Source organism: Acomys minous (assembly GCF_964271855.1).
Source record: "Acomys minous genome assembly, chromosome: 5".
Lineage (NCBI taxonomy): Eukaryota > Metazoa > Chordata > Mammalia > Rodentia > Muridae > Acomys > Acomys minous.
The window spans coordinates 19,829,075-19,848,798 of NC_140494.1; the positions used below are offsets into that span (position 1 = coordinate 19,829,075).

General features: G+C 39.3%; 1 protein-coding gene across 11 annotated transcripts in view; it reads right to left on the minus strand.

Annotated features, from left to right (window-relative positions):
• Nucleotides 1-7,463: 7,463 nt before the first annotated feature.
• NEBL (nebulette) overlaps nucleotides 7,464-19,724 on the minus strand; it is a 362,420-nt gene continuing 350,159 nt past the window's right edge. For all 11 annotated transcript variants that reach the window (XM_084782458.1, XM_084782449.1, XM_084782452.1 and 8 more), the window contains 2 exons: nucleotides 15,846-15,952; nucleotides 7,464-12,725 (listed from right to left, as the gene is read on the minus strand). In XM_084782458.1, the coding sequence (XP_084638584.1) occupies nucleotides 12,549-12,725; nucleotides 15,846-15,952 (284 nt within the window). In that variant the 3' untranslated portion in view covers nucleotides 7,464-12,548. The remainder of the gene's footprint in view (nucleotides 12,726-15,845; nucleotides 15,953-19,724) is intronic.

Here is a 19,724-nt window from a genome sequence, read left to right on the forward strand (position 1 = left end):
AGTGCAACTGTGTCCTTACAAAGAGAGATTAGGATCCGGACAGGTCCAGGGAGAAGACCGCGAGAACACGGAGAAGGAATGGACACCAACACCTAAGGAGTAAAACGGGTCTCGGGAACAGCCAGTTCTGCAGATACCCAGGTCTAAGACTCCTGGAACTGAGAGCTCTGAAAAATCTATTTGCTTTAACCCTCAATCTGTCCTCTTTCTGCTCCAGGTTTTCCTATGCATGCTGTCACTCATGTAGCCATTTTGCACACGTGAGCACCAAATCCTCACTGCACCCTCTCCTCCCATAAAAAAAAATTCCCTTCTGTTCTGCTAATTCCTGATTTTAACCAATGATAGTTTTATATGCAAAAACAACAATATTAAATGCACTGCACACACAGAGTTTCTGTGATTAAAAGGGATATTAGTGAAAATCAAAATGAACAGTGGTATTTGATGCCAAAAATAGCCTTGTTGAGTGAGACCTGGAGAGATAGTCCACTAAGTACAGTGCTCGCCCCACAAACATGAGAGTCTGAGCTGATCTCCAGAATCCCCCCAAAATCCAGGTGGCTATAACAGCAGGCATTTGAAATTCCTGGGGAGACTGAGACAGGAGGATTCCTGGGGCTTGTTGGCTAGCTAGTCTATCAGAGTGGGTGAGCTGTACCTAGATTCAGTGAGAGACTGTCTCAAAAGACAAGGGACAGTGACTAAGGATGATATCCAGCATTAACCAATATACATACATACACAAGTGAAGAACACACACACACATTTTCTGGGGAATAATTAGTATATACATAAAAACCTTTCTTAAAAACTCATGGTCAAGTGCTACTATTTCAGGCAACAAAGTCTAACACTGGGAAGTTAGAAGGAGGGAAAATGGACCAAAAATAAAAAAATAAAAAGCCACCATCCTCGCAATCCATAAGAGGTCCTGTTTCTCTAAGTTGGTGAATCTCGCTAAACGACAAATGAACAGTGTTTTATTAAGTGACTTAAGAGTTATAGCATCATTCTGCCTTAAAAGTCTTTTTAACTATTTAAGGAATTTACCCTAATCAAATAATAAAAACATTACAAAAATACTCACTTCAACATTTCAAATGTTATTAGTTTTTTTTTAATTTAACTTTGTGGGGCATGAGGTCATAATCAGATTCTTGTAAACAATACGACCAGGGTCTAAGTAGAGAAATAAAGTGCTCTCTCAAAAAGCAGAAGGGATATCCAGAAAGGAGTGAAAGTAAAAGGACCAAACCATACCACAAACAATTGGGAATGGTGCAATCGACTGCATCTGGCCTCAAGTGTACTGTATGGATACATGGGAGCACTGCTAACTTCACATATGAGGTATGCATAGCTGTTTAAGAGCATGCGTGAAAATGATGCCAAGACAAACTGGCATGAAGCTGCTGCGTGGGTAATCCACAAAGTACACAGGTTTGATCTTCTATGGGATGGGAGCTTTGTCTGCTCTGCTGAACCCTTTCTGAGAGAAGAAAACACAATGGGGGTAAAAACTGCACCCCAAGAAATACCCTGGAATCAACTCAGATGTCAGACATGTAGCTCTGCTGGGACAGAGCCATGGTCCCTTCATAGTGAATCTCCAGGAAAAGAGAGAAAGAAAACAAAAGGCTAAGTAAATGTCCTAGCTTCCCTTGCTCTGACTTGACTTAAAAGCCATTCATTTGGGGACCACAGCCCTGGGTGCTGCATCATTAGCTTCCCACTGGCTTTCTAATAGACAACAGCCTCTGCGTGTAACTGATGACAGTAACTGTCTAGGTTACTTTACAGAAACTTAAAGATCCCTCTTGCTAAAACCACTGAACCTATACTTGGACATGCTAAAGTCTGGCCGGTGACTAAAATTGGATGAAGAAGAGGTTTGGTATCTCTGCCTTCATATTGTGTCTGTCCCCACTGCTGCTTTCACCTTTGGGTCAGAGTTGACTGAACTCTGTATGTACTTATGCTGATGTAAGTAGGAACTGACTTGCTGCCCATTGCAGCTGGCATGTATTTCCCTGCCCTCATTCTTGTGCCTTTTCTGCACCTGAAGAACCTAACATCCCTCAACCTTATCATAAGTCTCAGACTGAACCAGAAAGCCAGGTTGTTTGTTCAAGATGATGACATCATCAGGAGGAGGAACTCAGCCATTCTTAGGCTAGGCTGACTTCCCACAGACCTACAGAGCCAAGGCAAAAATAGTAGCACACAAGAAGAAAAACATCTTCCATGGTCACGGCCAACAGAAAATTAACAAACTTCAGACACATCAGACAGAGATTAAAAGGGGAGTTCTACGGCCCCTTCTTCCACCAGTACTGAATCTTACAGACTCCCCCTGATAATTATGGCTTTGCCTATATGCCCATGACACTTGACTGGGTCCCATTTCCGTCTTATGACATTCCCCCTCTATGCTAAACAGGAAAACATTATCCAACCACCTGTCAGTATCCGGAAGATTTTGTGTTATCTCAACTTGCAGTGAGATGCCTAGTTTTTAACGAAATGAGACCCTGACTTTCTAACTATGCTCCGAGTGCCTGCATACCATCAAAACTTCTGCTTTAACTGTCTTCACTGAGATTCAGCTGATTAAAGACAGTTGGCTTCCAGGAATCTCTCCTGTTGCCAATGACAGCTGTGTCACTGCAGAGCACTTCAAGGGACAAGAACAGCCTCTGGAGGTGAGCAATTACTCTCCTCCCTGTTTAAAGTGGGCCTCATTGTAAAAAGGTAGGGAGTTAGAGAGGATCTGAGAGGAGTTGGGGAGGAGAAATCATAATCAAAATATATTTTATGACTTTCTCACATACTCTGGTGCCTCACATTTGACCATGTCCCCTGGAGGGGGAGATCTGGTGGCACTCCGAGGAAGGACAGCAGGTTACCGAGAAGAGACTTGATACCCTATGAGCATATACGGGGGAGGCAGTCCCCCTCAGGAACAGTCATAGGGGAGGGGAATAAAGGGAAAATGGGAGGGAGGGAGGGAAGAATGGGAGGATACAAGGGATGGGATAACCATTGAGATGTAACAAGAATAAATTAATAAAAAAATAAATTAAATTAAATAAATCAATGACTGAATAATATGCGACATGATAGCAAAAAAAATTAATGTAATTCTATTTCAGTTTCAAAACTTTTTAAAAACTTAAATGGAATTGGCCATTCCAATACAAACAGGGACATTTCAAAATTAGAGCTACTTTTCCATCAATGCCATAGGTATAGAGTCCCATAAATTATTTTTATGTTACACAGTCTTTGAAGCCAATTTTTTTTTCCTAAAAGAAAAATGTACATACTAGGAAATGCCTGTAAATGCCCATGGGGCTTTCCAACAGGCATTGATTAAGGGAATCAAATATGGCCAATCAATTATTTCAGATGTAAAGACCTATAACCTGTAAGCACAATGTCAGGCTTTTAAAGAAGATGCAGAGTCAACACTCTTGCTAAAATTTAAAAAGAATGCTATGGCCTACCTGAGACGAAGGTGATAGTCTAAATACACACCAACAACTTTCTTGCACTGTGAATAAATTTCCCCTGTACTGCCCAGTTAATGTGCCATACCTAATTCATACTGTACATTAGATAAAAATGACCATCCTAGAAGTTGTGAATTCTAAAGCAAGGCAGAAGTGCATGTTAATCAATGCTTGTACTGCAGACAGTACTAGATGAGGTTCAGTCAACACACTTTTTCCAAAACCATCCTGGGAAGTGATAGAAACACAGGAAAACCCACGTAACAACCAATTACACTAAGAAGATAGACCACATCTGTGAAACTTTGTTTATATAATTAACCCAAAAGCTTTCTGAGTCTTTTATTAATAGAAGTCATAATTAGAGTGATAAAGAGTGTATGAACACACAAGTTCATTTACTACGTCTTCTTTCCACCAAAGATTTAATTTTTATTAAATGTGAAAATGATGTGCCACTACTACTTAAAAATTGAGAGAAAGCTGGTATATTTCTGCTCCTGCCCAGGGTGACTGAATTTTCCACGTGTCCAGTGCTGTAAACGACTTCAACTATCAGCTCTTCACACAGCTCTCAGAGCTCAGTTCAAACACTCCCTGCTTGGATGTTTTCCAAGCCCTCCATGCAGTTGACACCTTATCCTTGACAACTCAAAGATTCCTGGACTCCCTCCCATTGTCTCTTAAACCGTAAGTAAGTAGTCAATTACAGAAATATGTAGTTAGTTGTATGGTATCAGTCTCCTGCTACCAACCTGAAAGGTTCTTTGTTCTGTGTTTTGAATACAATAAACTCAGAAAAAAATAAATGCTGAATGAATAAATTATAGTTAGTACCTCCCCTTTAATCAAGAGTTGTTACTATGTAGTTATGGAAGAATTATTTAATAAGTGTCTGAAAACAGTTCTATCCTATAGCTGACCCCAGCTATTCCTCACTTTGTCAAGCATTTAGAAATCAATGATAATGGTACAGCTGTTATGGAGGTAATCAATTACCTTTGCACTTGGATTATGGGAGAATACATACCTGGTACTGTATAATTAGTCAAATCTCATGGCTGTAGAGGACCTTGTTGCTGCTGGTTAGATAAATTCATATGGCACCAAACTATAGTTTAAGTTTTTCTTACCAATAGACAAATGCTGCTGTAAACCTTAATCAAAGAAGCCTCTATGTGTGGTGAAGTGAGCTGAGTGAAGAAACTCATGGCTAATTAAGATGCTTAGATGGTAAGCCCTAAATAGGACTTTTATACAATCCTATCTAAGTGTCAGAGAATATCTCATCTTGTGGAAGAGAGAACGGAAGGATATGGAGAAATGCTGTCTATAGGGCATGAATCAACTATTAAAAAATGTGATTTCACAGTAGTCACAATTGCCTGCCCTGGAACTTGTAAAAACTGTACCTGTCAATAATCAATCATGGATATGGGAAGATCTCAGGGGGTCCTAATCCCTTCCTGCTGAACTACTGGTAACTAAGGAATTCTGGGGAAGTCATTGTGTTCAGTTGTATGCCAAGCAGTGAGCCTACCAGTCTCCAATGGACAGTTTCAAATATCTTACTACACAGAATACCATCATGGTTAAAAATCAAATCAATACCATGATCTTGGTTAAAATCAGTGAGCCACAAAACAAAACAAAACAAAAAGGTATGTCTGTAGGGAAAAGACCTGAAGAGAGGCAGAAGGGATGACCAGAGTAAAAGGAAGATAAGAGGGCTGAGGCTAAGAGTAAATCAAATGTACCATATACATATATGAAATTTTCAAAACAAAATTAATCAATAAAAAAACAAAGAACAGAACAAATAAAGAAAACAATGACCAACATTCTCTAACTCTCCCAAATCTTATTTTAGCTTACATCTACTACTGATAAAGTTAAATTCCTACAGTTTTCAGTAATATAACCAGTTAACAGCCTTCTCTATATTTGTGATATTTAAGCAGATGGCCACTCTTATCCTTGATAGACAAGGTTTTTGGGAAGCCCTCCCGGATCACCTGGGTCTAGTCAGCTGCAGGAAGAGACATGAGTTCACGTGAGACAGAACCCACATAGAATGAGCAACAGTCTAGAACATATTTCCTTTAGTTAGCAACCACCCTGGAAAAAGGCAAAAATGTGTGACTAATGCGTGTCAAGAAAGAGCAATCTCAAAACTAATGTGAGGATGCCGGAACAGCCCCTTTCCTCAAGTAAAGTAACAATCAGATTCCACTCATTTCTCTATTTTAGTCTACTATTTATCTTTCATGTTCACTATTCCAAAAATAAAGGAAAGGCTACAAAGATCAAAACGTCATGACATAAACCCAAAGTAGCAACCAGGACCTTTGTTCTAATATTGACTTTCATCTGAGTCTGTCCTCTTACTCTCCCCTTTTCATCAGACTTCAACTGCTCAGAAATAAAAATATAATGGACAAAGGCCAAAGAATTGTGCTTAGAACTACAGAAAAAAACTTGAAGCTCACCCTTGAACTTGATCCAGTTTTCTGCCATTACACAATACTTTGTGTAGGAGAAGCAGATTACAGAAAGAAAATAATAAGATTTTTCTCTCATCTATTTTCCAGTATGTTGTATCTAGAGACATCTGTAGACATTTGTTTTGGTAAGCATCCCATGCTCAGCCACATCTCAATTCTTCAACTGACTTCACAAATTTTAAAATTAGAACAATAAAATCATAAGCATAAGATGATTGAAACCTAAATTATTACAAGATTGTTATTCATTTCCTCCATGGCCCAGATTTCAAAGAGTACAACTATAGTCATGACACTGAAAAAATTAAAAAATTAAAATCATAAAGAGGAAGGAAGGGATGGAAAAATCTTCAAGTAAAGATACCTGTGTTGTTCATGGGTATGTTTGGTTCATGATACCACAGACATTCAACCCAAACTTACAGAATATGAAAAACAGATCATTCAAGAGTAGGTAGAAGTGTTTGCTCTATTAGAAAATACTGTTTGCACAGGGGCCATGCTAATCTGCTCTGTATCGTTCCAATTTTAGTATATGTACTTGGGGGACTGACTTTCACACAAACTCTGGTGCCCCATATTTGACCACATCCCCTGGATGGGGAGGCCTGGTGGCACTCAGAGGAAAAATAGCAGACTACCAAGAAGAGACTTGATACCCTATAAGCATATACAGAGAGAAGAGGTCCCCCTCATATACAGTCATAGGGGAGGGGATTAAAGGGGAAATGGGAGGGAGGGATGAATGAGAGGATACAAGGGATGGGATAGCCATTGAGATGTAATATGAATAAATTAATAAAATATATTTTTAAAAAAGAAAATACTGTTTGCAAAGCTTCTTGATTGACCTGTTCTAAATGCACCAGCTTACACGGTTTATCAGTTTACTGTTTGAAATGATTATGCCAAAGATTTATAAAAAAAATCACACAATAAAGCCAAGATCCAATTTATTGAAATATAGATGAGGGTAAAAATAGGAGCTAGCTTGCTGTTCAATTATGAGAAAAGAAGCAATTATTGTCTATGATAAAAAGACACTCTTAGATGAAAGATCAGAGTATCAATCGATGCACTTTCCCTCCTCCAAGTCACGTCTTTCATGTTCTAAATACATGAAAACTAACGTTGGACCAGTGAAGACTTGAGTTTTGAAAAAGTTAACAATCAGGATGCATCACAGCAATACTTGTGCATAAAAAGAAAATCAGAGAGTGTGGGATTAAAAACTATATTATTATTACTTAAAATTGTGTTAGCTTCAGGGAGGAAAACACATTCTGCACAGCTTGTCAGAATCAATGCACTACTCTGTCATACATCTTTCTATGCTGCCATACATCTTTGATGCGACTGGCTGTGAGCCGCCAGGAAGAGCTCACAGAGTACTGCCTGCACCCGGTGACCTGCACTCCAAGAAACCACGGTGACAGCCAAGAAGTAGAACCATTTTGTTACATCCTGTATTTATTTAAGCAAACCAAATGTGTTGATAGGAAATTAATTCATCATAAGGGTTTACAAATACAGATAGAAGACACAGAATACCAAGACCCGGAACAGGGAATATGTGAGAACATAGTTCTATGAAAGCCACAGCCAACATGCCTCTCTAGCGTTTCCCTCCCACTGTCATCCAAGTAGTTTCAATAGACTCCAATCTGGTTTACACAATTGCTAATGATTTGGTAGCCTTGAAGGGATTGTGAGTGTCTACAGTGTAATGCATGGGAGGCCGGGCTTCCTGTGTTATTTCAATACTGCTGTACTTTATGAGGAGAAATAATGTCTTATCGCATGTTTACTGTGACATCAATAAGATGTGAACTCATTTGCATAGGTTAGTCCTTTGGACATCACAATGTGTCTCTGGTCCATCAAGGCTTAAGATTCACAGTGTAGAGAAAAAAACATGAATTAAAGCATTTCTACTAAAATATATTTTAATAGCTGGTGTTAATAACTTGCATAACAAAAGCCAAATTATACTAATAACCTTGTATCATTCCGTGATCCTCTTCCTTTGGGGGGAAAAAAACATTTAATGCTTCTTTCAAAAATCATTATGTTCTCAAAGTTAGTGCAATTTTACAAATTAGTCACAAACCACAATTGTGCATATTTCAAATACATCATTCAAATTTGCATTTTTATCACAGGTCAAAAGCCAACAGTTCCACAAATATCATGCCTGTTACACACTTGTTGCTACTTCCAAAATGCTCAGCAATTCGTTGTATGGACATGAAAGAAGGAGGCTGCAATGCAGTTTTCTCTCTTTCCTTAAAAGAAATCATTTTAACAATAATTGACAACAGTGACGTGTACTCTATGCAAACATGATACAATATATCAGACACGACCAGCATGTGGAGTTCCTATGGATATACTGAAGTTACAGATGATTGAGAAGGGACATTTGCGCAGGAAGCTGTCCAGGCTGGGGATTCTAATAGTCTTACACATCCTGGAATGATGACCCAGACATTTCAGACAACATCCTGACTTTCCTGGTCATCAGTTACTAACAGCTACCCATCTAGAACAGGGTCCTTGGGGTCATGGAATACTTCAGAGAGACTTTCATTCTTAGCATCTTTAAAATTAGCTCACATAGCTTCTTACTTAACTGACCCTTCATCATCATGTTGTATTACCCCACACAAATGCAATGAAAATTCAGATTATCAGAAGCAAACAGTTAAAATATAATCAAGTCATAAACCTCATCTTAGGCGGTGAATTTAGCTTCATAATACAACTAATCTATCTACTGTAAGTATTTTAAACCCCAAACCTAAACTTAACGCTTATATATCTCAACTATATATAAATCCACACACACACAAAAAAAACCTGACTTCTCAGAAAATTGAAGAAGTCAGCATTTTCTAAAGTTCTAAACTTTTAGAAGGAAAATACAACCAGCCACCACCTGTAACATCAGGGACATCCGACTTCCCATCACAAAAATATCAATTATGTATCATAAAATAGTTATAGAATATGCAGAAGCTGGCTGGCTTGCTAGGTTTCCTTTCCAAGACCACAATGATAAACAAGCATAATAAAAAAAGGCACCTATTTTGTATATATCTATAACATTAGTATAAACTATATCCACTGTATATAGGGCTGTGTTATTAAAGATCACACTTATTTTCCTTTTCATTTCACTGAAAGCATTCCACTGGAGGAGGGTGAACCTGGAAACCAGGTGTGTCACTTGCCCTCATTTATGGAAAAGGTTTTCTCCTAATTCTTGGAGTGCTGTGAACCCAGCACAGAATGGGTCTGGAGTGAAATGCTACAGGAAAACTGGCCAACAACATCTTCAACATCTTCAAGCAAAGGGCCAAGTGGCAAGAGGGAGAATGGGGTAGCCTCACCCACCCACACACAAGGTGCTTGGAAACTGTGCTTGGACATTCTGGGGTCCCCTGTGAAGGCTGGGAGACATGGAAAGATGCTGGGCCACCATGAAGAATGACAACCAGATCGAAACTCCAAACTGGGCGTGTGCCACAGATATGCACACAAAATGAAAGCATGGAAGTATTCATTTTGTCACGGGGTTAGAAATAGAAAGCTTTCTAAAGAACAAGAGATGTCTTTTTAAACCTACTACAAAAGCTTACAGAAAAAAAAAACCATTATATTCTGTTGCTCAGCTTTTCTCAAGAGGACTATGAACCAAAAACATTTGTCTTCAGAGCCCTTGAGGGGTGTATCAAGCGGCTGCTTGTGCTTCGGTCAAGCTTGAGAAACCATCACACTTAGGAACAGGTGCATGCTCCATGTGATTGGCATTCGGTCCTTTAACTTGATTTCTAAGGGGCTTGTTTTAAGTTCTTCTATAGCTGCCAGTGTTACATGTGAGATACTGGCTGCCAAACTGCAAGTGGGAGGGAGGCATGTGGAAAGAGGGTGTTAAGAATATAGTATCTTTTAAAACGATGCTGCAAAAGATGGTGCCTGCATGTGACACATCTATGCTTCTGTTTTCTGCTGAGATGGGTAACATCCTTACGTGTGCAAGTAACAATGCCAAGATTATCAACGCATATCTTTGAAAGCATGCAATGCCTTGTTCCACCTCCATCTGTATTAAAAAGTAACTGCCTTTTGAACGTTGAATTCTTAATTCTGAAAGGTTTTAAACATAAGTATCTTGCAAAGCTAACATTATGTGAAGCTCTACATTTAGGACACCCATTTCCTAAATATGTACTGACTTTCCCACTCATCATGTCTGACTTTGAAACTAATACGTGGCTAAAACAAGGGCTGTCGAGCTGCTACTTTATTGGGACCAGCTGATGTTAAGCATCATTTTAAAGCCAACTGGCTTCTGCTGAACTTCCTGCACACATGCTGTTACCAAAAATCATACCTGTCTGCATTTATCCTGAAGTTTTCATTAATAACTACTCTTTTTTAAAAAAAAAATAATCAGAAGCACACACACACAAATGGTCTGGCTGGGGAAGCATAAAAGACATATAGCATAAATCACCCTTACTCTTAATGTATAGATTTTTGAAAAATTATTGCAAGTGCAGTTTGTCTTTGTAGGTGTGTGTTCAAGACATTAAAACAATTAAGAAGGCTAATCATGACTGGCTATTGAAATGATAAGATATTAGGTGAGCTGTTTATTTATGAGTCTATTTTAAAAATCCAGAAAAATCTCTAGTTATTTGCAGAAGTTTTCAACTTTCTATCAGCATCACAGAAATATAGCTCATGGAAATAAAACTTCTCTTTAAGGCAATTCTAAAGAAATTAATAATTTTCAAAAGTATGGGCTCACTTTTCAAGGGTTTAAATAAACCAACTTTGGGCTTTGGCCTCATAAACATTTCATTCAAATATTTTTCATTGGTGGATGCTTCATTTATTTTCTTGAGCATCTTGCATAAGGTAGATCTTCCAAGAGTCCCAGTGTCTTCTTACATATGTGTGGACTTGCTCTCTTCAGTCTCAAATCCTCCATGAATCTGCCTTTTTGAACGCAGCCACACTGCTGACTTTAATAACAAGGATGGGCAAGCAGCTCCCATGTCACAGAAGCTTAAGTCACAGTAAGAGGCATCATGAAAAAAATGAGTTGCGAAAAATGTTGACATCCAGGTGACCGCAACTGCGGACTCCAGCTCAAATTTAAGACACAAGAGTACTGGTTGTCCTTGGGGCTGTGAACCTATGAAAACCCTGCACACTCATGCAAAAGAAGACACTGGTTTCTTTCTTAGTAAATTCTCTGTTGAACCTACCCCCAAATCACTGACACCTTTCTTATCTAATCCTGAAGATGATTTAGAAAGCAAAAAATCAAAAGGAAGCCTTTTTATGATCATACTTAGTGGCTAGATTTCCACCTTAGAATCTGAAGACTGGTTGCTAAATTCTAAGACTGAATCATCTACTTGTGGAGCAAACTTCTGCCAACTGTTTTATGCCTTGGTTTTCCCCCAGTATACTTTATAGTCATTTCCCTTTCCAGGGGCTGCTGGTCAATGCACTTCACTTTTATCAATGGTGGCATTAAGTGAATAGAACCTATCTAGTAAATACATAAATCTCTTATTTACTAGAGTATATGTGCATTTCCTAAGGCATGGGTCTTTCAAAATTAGAGTGTAATACAGAAAGAAAGTCTCAAGCAACTTTTCAAAAATGTTTTCTGATGAGCAAGCAGCTAGAAGAAAAGATAGGGAGAGATTGGCCACACTGTCGACTTTAATAACAAGGATGGGCAAGCAGCTGCCATGTCACAGAAGCTTAAGCCCATGGAGACATGCAACAGGATAGAAGCTTCTGGAAAAATAATACAGATGACATTGAACTTTGCCCTATACAGAGTAGCTGTGAAGTTACCTGGTCCTGACATTCTGGGGGCCTGAGCAGATGCTCAGAACACAGATATAGATAGTCTACACCATGGAACACATGAGAAATCACAAGCTCCTGGTCAGCCCAGGGGAAGAGGAAGTGTCTTGCCAGCTCCCTAAGGCTACGGTCAACCCGTTCTGCCACTGCTTCCATTTATTATATCAGGTGATTCTCACTTGAATTGAAAACTACCCAATGATTCAAAAGCTGAACAGATTTCAAATTAATGGCTGTGTTGCTGGACTATGAGAATTGGCTTTGGATGATTCCAAGTGACATCTAAGAAGTTTCATACGTTTGTTACATTTACGGGACAATCAACATCTCTATTAAAGTCTACAAAAATACATTTCCCAGAAGGGTTGACTAGCCAATCAAATGAAACCACAAACACAATTAGCAGCACCAGGTCTCCAGACCTAATGATTTTGCTTACAGGAATTACTGAGGATACTGCCTGTTCCAGCCCTAAGGCCATTCCTTTCTTCCTGGTACCTGTGTGTCTAATTGTCAAAGTAAGGATACATTATTGTAAAATAATTGCCAAGTTATCTGAAAAGTATCTTCTATCTTTTAAAAAGAGTGGGATTCGAGTACATCAGAATAAAGCTCAAAGGGCAAGGAGAAAGAATTAATTCACAAACTCAATGTAATTTGCTGGGAGCATGCCCGTTCTCCCGGTTCTCTGCACGGTGCCATACATCCAGCCGTCATCAATGGGCTGCACGTTGACAATGTAGTCACCATCTCGGAAGGAGACTTCATCCTCATCCTGGGCACTGTAATCGTACATGGCTCGGTAGGTCCTCTGAGAAAGGAAGAAGTGATTGCATGTTGTATTCCAAAGCAGTCACAGGTAGAAACAACAAGGGTCCCAACAAACTACCACATGCATGAAGAATATGAATGTTTTACAGGCGCCACCATCTTTGGGGAGCTGTAAATCAGGTATATCACTTAATTCTATAGAGCTTAACTTTGTCTAGAGAAAACACATTAAAGGTCAAAGCAAAGATATAGAAAGATAGCACAATAGCTTAATGTGAAAAGACAATAAATAAAATAGTGCACTTGTCTAAAAGTAGCCTTTGAAAGAGTATCACCTGGTCCCTTGGATGCCTTAGATGATGTAGATTTTCTCCTGTTCCCCTCATCCTTCAGGAGATTAACTCCTATAACAGTGGGCCCATAGTCAACTGGCTCCCTGACAATGGCTCCCCCTTGCATAGAAAGCATAATTTTCCTAATTTAAATGCTAAAAAATTGTATTGCCCCTTAAAAATATATGAAAGAAATATTTACCTTACTTAAATTTTACATATTTCAGATCATAGTGTCATAAACTTCCTATATAAATGTTCTGATTTTTGAAGTATATGTAATGACAATTGTGTTATAGTGAAAAAAATTAAATTGTGTTTATACATTTGTTTTAGTTCAAGGCTGAGTTCATTAATTATCAGTTAATCTCAAATCTAAGACTATTATAGACTAAAGAGACTGAGGAAACTAGCTGGAACACAATGGACCTTAAAGAACAGTCACCTGCATATGTCCCTGTTGTGTGGCGGAGCATTTTCTGGGTATATTCCATAGAGTGGAATAGCTGGGTCTTGTGGAAGCCCTATTCCCATTTTTCTGAGAAAGTGCCAGATAGATTTCCAAAGTGGTTGTACCAGTTTGCATTCCCATCAGCAATGAAGGAGTGTTCCTCTTTCTCCCCATCCTCGTCAGCATGCGGTGTCACTTGAATTTTTTATCTTAGCCATTTTGATGGGTGTAAGATGGAATCTCAGGGTCATTTTGATTTGCATTTCTCTGATGACTAACGATGTTGAGCATTTCTTTAAGTGTTATTCAGCCATTCGATATTCCTCTGTTGAGAATTCTCTATTCAGTTCTGAGCCCAATTTCTTAATTGGCTTATTTGATTTGGTGGTATATAATTTCTTGAATGCTTTATATATTTTGGAAATTAGATCTTTGTCAGATGTAGGGTTAGTGAAGATCTTTTCCCAGCCTGTAGGCTGTCATTTGTTCTGTTGAGAGTTTCTCCTGCCTTACAGAAGCTTCTCAGCCTCATGAGGTCCCATTTGTTAATTGTTGACCTTAAAACCAAGTTCATAATGGCCTTATTCACAATAGCCAGAACATGGAAACAGCCTAAATGTCCCTCAGTAGAAGAATGGATAAAGAAACTGGGGTACATTTACACTATGGAATACTACTCAGCTATTAAAAACAAGGAATTCCCGAAATTTGTGGACAAATGGATTGAACTTGAAATGATAATGAGTGAGTTCATCCAGAAGCAGAAAGAGTCAAATGGTATATACTCACTTATATCTGGACACTAGCCCAAGGGGCATGTCCCATGAAAGTCTTCACTTACCAGGAAAGTGGGACAGAGGGGAGAATATCCTATTGGGACTTTAGGTGAGAGAAGCATGGGAGAATAGGGAAATAGAAGGATCCAGAGGGTCCTAGAAACCTACAAGATGAAGATTATGATGGGCAGATCTGGGCCCAGGGGTCCTGCTCAAACTATGGCACCAGCTAAAGACAATACATGCAGTAAACATCGAACCCCTACTCAGATCTAGCCAATGGACAGGACATTATCCACAGTTGAGTGGAGAATGGGGACTGACTTTCGCATGAACTCTGGTGCCCCATATTTGACCACGTTCCCTGGAAAGGAAGGCCTGGTGACACTCAGAGGAAGGATAGCAGGCTACCAAGAAGAGACTTGATACCCTATGAGTATATACAGGGGGAGGAGGCCCCGCTCAGTCACAGTCATAGGGAAGGGGAGTAGGGGGAAAGTGGGAGAGAGGGAGGAATGGGACGGTACAAGGGATGGGATGACAATTTAGGTGTAATATGAATAAATTAATAAAATGTTTTTTAAAAAGAACAGTCACCTGCTTCTAAGTATTGAAGCAATTTCACCATGAGACACTGAGTATGACTACAAAGCAAGCATCTCTTCTGAACTTCAAGGTAAATGATGAGTATTTCAAGACTTCTTACAGGGATGCTTGAAGGACACTTCTATTCATTAATTTTTAACTGACATACAGTAATTGAACATATTTGGGGTGTAGCATGGCATTTCAATACCTGGATACAGTATCTATCAGGTCAGAGTCACTGGAATATTTATTTACTATTTCTTTGTGCTGAGAACATTTACAGCAATGTTAGCTGTTTTTCCTTTGTCCGTTAGACTACTGATACCATAATGGTGAAATGAAGGTTAACTCTTTAACATGACTATCACATACCTGTACTTTCTTAGGCCTGGGTGAAGATCTTAACTGGATCTTTCCGATCATGAAGTAACAATTGGGATAGTGTGGTGGTTTAAAAGATAAATGATCTTTGTAGGTTAAGGTGTTTGAATATTTGATCTCCCATTGTGAGAAGGTTTAGGAAGTGTTGCCCTGCTAGAGAACGTATGTCACTGTGGGATGACGTTGGGAGAATATAGCCTTGCCCTAGTCTCCAGGTTATTCTGTCTGCTTTGGGTTTACAACTGAGATGCGACCTCTTAACTTCCTGTTCTGGCCCCCATGCCTCCTTGCCCTGATAGGCTCTTATACAACATAAGCCCATATAAACCCTGCCTTCTGTAAGTTGCTATTGATCATGGTGTTTTATCACAGCAATAGAAAAGTAACTAAAAGGGATCTCATAATTGTAGACTTGTTTGTTTTGTTGTTTCATGTGATACTTATTAATGCTATTTTCTCTCATTTTACCTCTGTAATTGTTCTACTTCCACGGAAAGAGCTATATAGATAGTAATATGTTAATTTTTTTTCTCCAGTGCTTTGAGTTGAGCTAAGAACCTTACATTGTATGTAAGCACTCTACCACCAAGCTATACTCCCAGATTGTAGGATTGTTTGAAATTAGCACTTACTAGATTTGGTGAATGCTGCATTGACCTCATGGATGACACGCTGGTCTGGTGCATGTACCCATAGCCCTGGGAATGGCTCTGCTGGTAAGCTCCAGGAAGAACAGGTGCTGGACATGGACACACAGAGATTGCTCAGGTTAGCCTTCAAATAGTCTGCCCAAACCAAAGTGACTTCACATCACCAGTAAAAGAAAACTTCAGTGTCTTATGAAATTTGAGGACAGGCAGTCTCTAGATTAGTTTAAATCTTAGTAATTAAGAAAATTAATTACAAAATAAGTTTATCATGCAACTGTTTCTTTAAAGAATATTTTATTCTTTTAAAAATCTGTACAATTTATCTTGATCATATTCACACATACTTTTCCCCAATTCTCCCTCCCTCCCAGCTTTGAACTGTCCTCTGCTTTTGTTTTTTGTTTGTTTTAGCCCATCAAATCCGATTGTGCTGCCCAACCATTCTTGAGAGTGGGATGTACCTACTGGGAGCCACACCATTAAAGGAAATTGTTTCCCCCTCTCCCAGGAGCTATCAAGATGTCAGTCAATTTTGTTTTTTAACATTTCTATTACTCTGTTGTAGATGCTAGGCTAAAACAAAATAAATGAAACAAAAAATTATATACCCTTAACAAAAAAATTATGCTTAATTGGCCATTTAATCCAATGGGTGTTTTTCCTAACCAACAACAACAATAAAACAGAACAAAAACCATGAGGATATAAAAAGAATTTAATCTGACTGCCAATCATGACAGTGCATCCCTGTTCTCACAGGGCTGCTCATGATCGGTACGTAGAGTAGATAATTAGAGACATGCAACTTAACAAAGCTGGTGAGCCCAACATGCTTAGCAATACATGCTTCTTCAGCACTTACTATAGCCAATACTCTTTAAATAAACCTGTTATTGCTCTTTCTTACTTCTCGCTCTTACTTCTTCTCTCCCTCCTCCTTTCTCTTCCTCTCTTTCTCTGTCTCTCTCTCTCTCTCTCTCTGTTTCTCTCTGGGATACACCTCTCCCCTCCTCCTTCTCTCCCCATGCTCATACAATAAACCTCATATAATAAAAAAAAAAAGAAACCTTTTAGTTAGAACATATGGATTCTTTTAATTTTGATATAAATCAAGACTGAATAAGTCAGTTGAATTTTGATTTTTTACTGAAGATTGGGAAACCAAAGCATTTAAGTGAGGGTGGAATACTTGACCCTATAGTTATATCATCCGCTCCAATGCTAAGGGAACATTGTGGAAGATGCGGCAGAAAGGATGTAAGAGCAGGAAGACAGGAGATGTGCTGTATAAACAGGCTGTGGGGGGCCTGGCCTCATTTAGCATGTCTATAATACAACCCCTATACCTAAGGCTCAGGGAACACTCCAGAAGAGGGGCAGAACAACCCTAAGAGCCAAAAGACCAAGACATAGATTGCTACATGGTGTCTTCTAGACATGCCAGGGAAGCTGACCTATAAAACAATGTAGTTGTCTAAAGAAGTCCTCCAAAGTTATGATTCTAGCTCCCCAATGCATACGGGGAAATTTCACAAGGCCCTGCCCCTGGACGAAGACCTATAGGCCATCAATGGCATTTGAAAGGAGGAGAACAATTTTCAGAGACAAGCCCTCTGGTAGGTTATATAATTCTGTGGTTATCCCTAAACATGTGCACATATCAGCAACTCAAAATGGGTTCAGTGTGTGTGTGTGTGTGTGTGTGTGTGTGTGTGTGTGTGTGTGTGTGTATGTGTGTGTGTGTGTGTGTGTGTGAGAGAGAGAGAGAGAGAGAGAGAGAGAGAGAGAGAGAGAGAGAGAGAGAGAGAGAGAGAGAGAATAATAACTATAAATTGGAAAGGGAGTGGTGTTGGGGGCTAGGCCAATACCAAGCTTTCTTAGAGGCCCTGATGAAATGATTAAGGAATGCTAGTTGTGTGTCCTTGCTCAGGAACAGACGTGGCAAGCTATGGTCTGGAGTTGGGTCCAAGGCCCAGAGGAATTAAAGTTTTTTGTACCTGGGAAAATGAACCCACACACCCACACATCTGAAGGGCTGTTGCTATCAGTCCCAAGGTTGCTGAGTACTTGGCATATGACACACTTGAGATATCTTGTGATCCCTTTGTGCAACATTACTTGATTAGGTTTCCTGCTGGCTCCATCCCATTGTGTGATAGCTTTCTGCTGTCTCTGTCTCATTTCCCCCCTGCAAACAGTATGCAAAATGCTCTACTTTTTAATATGCTTCCTGGTAGGAGTCATCTGCTTGTGTACACCTCTTGATTCTGGCTTTCTGTTTTCTTTATTTTCTCCTCCTTGGTCTTCCCCTTCAACACCTCACCGCTCAGGACCCTTATTCTTACAGGGTTGGGCCAGAGTGGAGCAGGGGCAGAGGAGGCATCAGAGGGCACTAAGGGAGGGACTAAAATAACTACAGTGGTCACAAATGCAATTCTCCAAAAAATTAAAATTTCAGTGATAAAAGATGCCACCTGAGCATGGCATGGTCATTGCACTCAGGAATTCACTGCAGCTGTAGTTATTTGCATAAGACCTGAACAAGAGTTGGCCAGTCCACATGGATGAGAGGAGCTCTTAAGGCCCCATCCCTTCCTGAGAGATTATTGGCAGCTAATGGTTGCTTAGGGCAGTACTGCCATTTCCTCCCCAGTGGTATAACACTGATAAGTCGCCCATACTCCAGTAAATAACCCAGACCCTTGTTTATGCAGCAACGATAATCAAATTCAGGTATGCCCAGTGAGTCACACACACATAAACACACACACACACACACACACACACACACACAGAGAGAGAGAGAGAGAGAGAGAGAGAGAGAGAGAGAGAGAGAAGCACACATATGCATGCACACACACATGTGTGCACACATATATACACACACATACACACGGCATGAAAACAGGAGACTTGTCAGGAATAAAAGGTTTCAGTGGGAGGTGGGAGAAGCTAGTGAGTGCTGCAAACAACTGAAATTCATTATAAACACGAGAAACTATCTAAAAATAAGAGAAAAAATGAATTTTTAAAAGTTTTATAAGTATCATTCTCCCATGTTAAAAATACATCAAAATGACATTCGCTGGATTGTTACCATCTTCAACAATAATTATGGCAACAAAAGACAGTTTCTGAGCCAACCATGGTGACACACACCTGTGACCCCATCACTCAGAAGGCTGAGGTGGGAGGGTGACGAGGTTAAGGCCAAGCTAATCTATACAGATTGTTTTAGGGAAGCTTGAGGTACAAAGCAAGAGTCAGACTCACCAAAACAAAACACCCAAACCAAAACAAATAAGACATAATTTCTTTTTTTTGTTGTTTTGTTTTGTTTTTTATTTATTTTTTTTTTTACTTTATTAATTTATTCTTGTTACATCTCAATGGTTATCCTATCCCTTGTATCCTCCCATTCTTCCCTCCCTCCCATTTTCCCCTTATTCCCCTCCCCTATGACTGTTCCTGAGGGGGATTACCTCCCCCTGTATATGCTCATAGGGTATCAAGTCTCTTCTTGGTAACCTGCTAAGACATAATTTCTTTTCTGATGGAATCTAATTTATAGACAAACTATCCAACATTGAAGCTATTTTTAAAAAGCCCACAAACAAAAGACATGTGCTTGTATGTGGATTCCTCTATGTCTGTATATCTATAGCATTTGTAAGCAGATGAGCTAGGAGTGAAGGCATGTCAATAGCATGGCCTTCACTCTGCTTTGAATATTATATAATTCATTAGAAAAAGATGTACAGTACATTTGCTTATTAAACCCATAATAGTTTGCCATTTTAGCTTAATCAGGTTAAGCATTTGCCTATAATAGGTTTATTTATTCAGGTCCATTTTTATGAT